The sequence below is a fragment of the Diplotaxodon limnothrissa genome, linkage group LG9 (genome assembly GCF_057381915.1).
Source record: "Diplotaxodon limnothrissa isolate DT_005_m linkage group LG9, D_limnothrissa_male_GT1.1, whole genome shotgun sequence".
NCBI lineage: Eukaryota > Metazoa > Chordata > Actinopteri > Cichliformes > Cichlidae > Diplotaxodon > Diplotaxodon limnothrissa.
Genome location: NC_140604.1, coordinates 24016941 through 24022770, shown reverse-complemented (window position 1 = coordinate 24022770; position 5830 = coordinate 24016941). Strand labels below are relative to the sequence as shown.

Sequence of the window (5830 nt, the reverse complement as noted above, 5' to 3'; positions counted from 1 at the left end):
ATCTGTGTGTAAGCAGAGGGAGAGAAGTAGGAAAATGGAGATGGAAGTGATTCAGTATCTGAAAGGCATTGGTTTGGCCTGGGAAGCTCGAGATAATAGGTCCTTGCCTGGCTCCACTTTGCCTCCAGTCACAATGGCCCCACGTCATTTCAATCGGAAAGCCAAGAAAACTCATTTCTGAGCAGCGTTGACATCAATTGCACTCTCTCGCTCAGTGGCAATTTTAAATCGATTGCTTCACACAGATCCCCTCCTAGTCTCAGTGAAATTTAGCCGGTTTCAGACACAACACAGACACTGTAAAAGCAACATGGAGAGGCCCATGAAAGGAACAATAAAAATATATTAGCTGAGATTAACTGATCTTGCTGTGTTTGTGCATCACCTACTTGGAAGGAGGAGGGACAGTAGGAAATATTTTCTTAGGCCAATAAAACATACACCAAAGTGTTCTTACACTGCATAAAGTCATAAAGTGGATCCTTTTGCACAGTTTATCAAACTATCAAAGGGTCATCTTTTACTTGGTGTTTGAACACCATCAATGTGTTTAAGTTGACTGTGAACAATAGTTCAGAGGTGGTAGGGAGACAGCACTGATATTGTCCATAGCAGGGACCAACGATAAGAGAACAGAGATTAAGTGTCAATGCTTGATCAGGACAGATGAATATATTAAATAGGCAGATTAGCAATCAATCTGCTACTGTTATTACTTCATTTTTTAAATTGTTGATAGTTTTCTTAATTAAATGAACCCAATTTTTTTGTCAAATGTCATTAAAAAAATGTCAGAAAATAGTAAAACATCCTCATTACAATTCTCTAGAGCCCAAGGTAATGGATTGGCATTTATATAGCACTCTTCTTTTCTTAATTTAATTTTAAATTTAGTAACAGCACTTCTAAAGAATGATTGAAACCAGAAATTTCATGGTACGTGGCAGCAGTGCCAACCACTGCATCACCGCCTAAATTCTGAACCCTAGATGTATCCATTTTAGAATAATAACTTTTAAAAAACAAGTAGCAAAGCATCGGATTAAAGCTGCAGGCAGCAAATGTCTGGCATCTTTAATCACTTACTGAATGTATATCATATCATCAGAACTATTTCCTGTTGAAGTGCTTGTCAATTGCTTTATAGTCTGTTTCAGCAGTACACGGAAAGATCAAGTGCCATTTTAACTCGGAATGCATTATCCCGGCTTTTCCCACCTTTCAAACAACAATGCAGAGTACAAAGGGAACACCACTTTCCTGTTTCCCTTTGTGTCACAATACCCTGAGCACTTTAGTTACATGACAAAGATGACTGGTGTGTGATAAGATTGTGGGGTTTTTTCCAGGCAGTGGCTTTCCATTCCAGAGAGATGTGTTGTCATTGTTGTTAGCCAACCAGTTATAGCCCCCAGGAGAAAACCACAGATGATGCTCAGATGAAGTGTCTTCCTGGGTACTGGGAATAATAGCTCCCCTCATTCTATCTCCACTCTCATGTTTCTCTATCTTCCTCTGTATTTCGGTCCCTGAAAACTACCAGCCGACTCTGCCTCCAGTTGTATTCTTTTATACTTGAAGACACTGGTAATTCAATTATCTTCAGAGTGTGGTGTGGGTGCGTGCTGCATGGCCATGGTGGTGCTGGATGGCATTATTAGGCTAAGAAAATATACTTGGAATTTTGTCCTTAGTAAGGAGTAGAAGCAGCACATGATGAAACACCTTTTGCCTTTGCTAATTTCAGTAACATGTTCTTTTGCTTATGTGCTCTTTTAATGCCTTTTGGTTCATTGTGTCTCGGTTGACATTTCAGTTCTTTTTTTTCACATCCTCATTTGCTCCAAACCTGTTTCTGTGCCACTGAACTCCTTCACAGCTACATGGTGCTGTGGGATTCTGTGAAGCTTTAGGTAATTTTCGTCTAAAAGGTGCAAATTTGCCTTAAAGATGGATTTGTTTGATCACAAATTCAGTAACAGGTTTGAAATCTATGCTACAACTGACCTTTTAAAAATATTGACACTGGGACTTCAGCCACTGTCAGACTGGCCCACAAACATATAAATCTTCTGATTTCAGACTGATTGACAGCGTCCTTGGACTTTTTGATGGAACAGGACATTCAGCATCATGTTGAATTTTTTTCTTTTTCTTTTAAGAGTTTCTTGTATTGCCTTGAGCAGAGGAAACGAGAGCAAGGACATAATGGCCAATGAAAAGAGATTCTCTCAGCCATTCAACCGTATATACTGTATGGAGAAGGAAATAATTTATCAGCATCAGATCCTAAGTGCTTCATTAGCATTAGCAGAGCCCCTCCATCAATCCCTTTTTATCTCTTAATCTAAAACACAAATTCATTGTGAGCATGTGAAAAGTTACTTTGTGCAGACTTGTTCTAAACTCACTGAATGAATTTGGAAAACCAATTTTTCATCCTGTTCTTCAGGTGTACCCACTGGGTATCCAGGTCAAGACTTCTTCTTTAGTCTGCCAGTCATTCTTGGTGAAAAGATATATATTTTAAAATGATGGTTTCATGATTGTGTTTCGATAAAATCTCTCTAATCTGCTACATACAACCAAAGTCTGCTCAAACACGACTACCCCTTTTAATACCATATGCAGATATGCATTCTAGTATTCATATGCAGATGTTTGTTTATTAGTTAGCCAGCGGCCTTCTTTCTCTTTTATGACGTGTTTTATCATTTCCTAACACCTTACCAACTGCTGATCAGTGAAAGTATTTTAAATGCATCCACCTGGAATGGTTTCCTTGTATATTAGAAGAGCATGAGATACAAACACGGACTGCTCAGCATAACGCTGTTAAATACGACCGCCTGTGGTCAGAAATTCCACACATTTTTTAAAGCTTTTTAAAGCGTCCACCGAGCCCAGCACATGACTGACAGGGCTGCGCTTGGATTCTGTGTAACCAAGCATATTAAGATGGCTGGTTGTATTTCAGCCCACCTGCCTAAATGCAATCTGGGCGCTTTGCTGATGTACTACACCCCACACTTTCATTATTTAGCTGCATAAATTGTCAGGGTCCTGGGACTGGGCGACCCAGGACCCCTGGGCAGTCATGGACCTGTGTTATTGTTGTGTATTTTGGTGTTGCTTCCCCTTCTCTGTGCTTGTGTATATGTGTGTGTGTGTGTGTGTGTGTGGGTGGCTGAGCACTTGTTTATAGGCGGCGTCAGGCCTGGAGGGTGTGGCCCTGCAAGGGGACTGGCCACACCCGAAGCCACACACCTGCTGCTGCCAGCCAGACCGTGACAGAATGATCCCGCCCGGCATGGACCCAGCGGACTCATCGGAGAGATTCAGGAGGGAGGTTACGGATAAAGTTTATAGACTCTGTGACCTTTTGCTGGAGGCGCACGAGGAAAGATTTCATCGCGCCGTGGAGAAGCGGCTGAAAGAGACGGTGTCTTGCTTCCCGTGGGTACTGGATACGCTCTACCCGATCATCACGGACTTCCTGGTTAACACGCTCCACCTCCACTCTCCTGTTCAGGCTGCTCACCGGCCCGGTCAGCTGGTGGATTCACAGCCTGAGACGCCGGCCCCGACGTCTACTCGGAAACGACGTTCGCGCCGCCGGCTTTCCTCACCGCAGCCACATCCACGGTCATCTCAAGAGCCGGCTGTGGTGAGTAGTACGGACAATTTTCCATTTCCCTCACCATCTGTGTTTTTGTCTGCAGTGGACGAGCTGACGGCGCAGGTAACATCACCTCGGTCAGAGGTCTCCACACCACCCGCTGCTTCTTCACCATCTGCAGCTGTAACACCGCCATCGTCTCATCTGCCTGCAGCCACCGTCCTAATTTCTTTTTCACCGCCAGCTGCGCAGCTCAGCGAGCCGGAGCAGCTCAGCGAGCCGGAGGAGCTCAGCATGCCCGAGCAGCTCAGCGAGCCGGAGCAGCTCAGCGAGCAGGAGCAGCTCAGCGAGCCGGAGGAGCTCAGCGAGCGGGAGGAGCCCGCGTCGCCAGCTGTGGAGCTCAGCGAGCAGGAGCAGCTCAGCGAGCCGGAGGAGCACTGTGAGCCGGAGCAGCCCAGCGGGCTAATGCTGGAGGAGCTCAGCGAGCTATTGCCGGAGGAGCTCGGCGAGCCGGAGGAGCACTGTGAGCCGGAGCAGCCCAGCGAGCTAATGCCGGAGGAGCTCGGCGAGCCGGAGGAGCACTGTGAGCCGGAGCAGCCCAGCGAGCCACCCACTGAGAAGCCCGCACCGCTGCTGGCGGACCTCAACGAGCCGGAGGGACCAGCGTTGCCAGCAGAGGAGCTCAGCGAGCTTGGTGAGCCCGCGCTGCCACCGGAGGAGCTCGGAGGTCCGGAGGGATCCGCTGAGCCAGAGCTGGAGGTCTGCGTGCCGGAGGGGCCGCCACGTCCTGCAGCCCGGCCGCCACGTCCTGCAGCCCGGCCGCCACGTCCTGCAGCCCGGCCGCCACGTCGGGAATCGTGGGTGGTGCTGAGGCGGGAGCAGCAACGCCGCCGCCAACGGACCCGTGGCCGCCCGCCGGAGCTGCGACGCCGCCGCCACCGGACCCGTGGCCGCCCGCCGGAGCTGCGACGCCGCCGCCACTGGATCCCGGGCAGGCCGCCTGGGGAGCAGCGCCGCCGCCGTCGGACACGGGGCAGGCCGCCGGAGGAGCAGCAGCGCCGCTACCGCCACTGGAGCCCGGGCAGGCCGCTTGGGGAGCAGCGCCGCCGCTACTGGGCCCGGGGCTCGCCACCGGAGGGGCAGCAGTGCCGCCGCCACTGGAGCAGTGGCAGGCCCCCAGAACTGTTTTTCTGCTGCTGCCGGACCCGTGGCCGTCCGCCGGAGCTGCAACGTCGCCGCCATTTGACTCGATGTAGGCCCCCTGAACTCTTGTGAACTCCTGAACTGTTGTGTTGATGGGCCGCCTGAGACTGTTTTGTGGCGTTTTTTCTTTTTTGCTCCGCTGCCGGATGCGCGGTCGGATTTTGGGACTGTGACCTTGGGGGGGTTGTTTCTTTGGTGGTTGTTGCTCGTTTTTGTTCTGGCCCTCCGTCCTGGACCTCCCGCCGCCCGCCCTGGGTTGGTTGTACTGTTGTTTTTGGTTTGTGTTTTTGGGTCGTCGGGTGCCGACCCTTAGAGGGGGGGTACTGTCAGGGTCCTGGGACTGGGCGACCCAGGACCCCTGGGCAGTCATGGACCTGTGTTATTGTTGTGTATTTTGGTGTTGCTTCCCCTTCTCTGTGCTTGTGTATATGTGTGTGTGTGTGTGTGGGTGGCTGAGCACTTGTTTATAGGCGGCGTCAGGCCTGGAGGGTGTGGCCCTGCAAGGGGACTGGCCACACCCGAAGCCACACACCTGCTGCTGATCAGGCCTCGTCGGGGGAGCTACTTAAGAAAGTCTTGGAGCTCCCACCGACGCGGGATCATTGCTTGGGACTCCACGTTAGTTACCCAGTTTAGGTTTTGGTCGTGTAGTGTATGCCTGCCATTGTTCAGTGTCCTGACTGCTGCCGCTATTGTTTCCCGCAGGAGGAGCGTGGAAGGCTTAAGGAGCAGCGAGCACCGGGAGTGCAGACACGGGAGCAGAGAGCACTTGGAGGACACGACACGGGAGTCTGGGGAAAAACACGGGGATTTATTGTTGTTTGATATCACCCTCTGTAAATAAACGCACTGCTTGAACTTTGAGCTCCGCACCTGGGTCCTCCTTCCCCACATCCCCACGGTCTGCCAGCCAGACCGTGACATAAATGCAAATCAAAGCACTAGCGCTCTGGGGCAGAGCTTGTGGAGGACAAGGTAAATTGAGGTGAAGAGGAAGAGGTGAGCCAT

The 5830-nt window shown here is 50.4% G+C and overlaps 1 protein-coding gene across 1 annotated transcript; it reads left to right on the top strand.

Moving 5' to 3' along the window:
- Positions 1–4084: 4084 nt before the first annotated feature.
- LOC146625582 (uncharacterized) lies at positions 4085–4894 on the top strand. The gene has a single exon (XM_085362195.1). The coding sequence runs from the start codon at positions 4085–4087 to the stop codon at positions 4892–4894; it is 810 nt and encodes a 269-aa protein (XP_085218321.1).
- The last annotated feature ends 936 nt before the right edge of the window (positions 4895–5830 follow it).

Coding starts and splice junctions, on each gene's coding strand:
- LOC146625582 (XM_085362195.1), top strand. CDS start 4,085: ATGCTGGAGGAGCTCAGCGAGCTATTGCCGGAGGAGCTCGGCGAGCCG.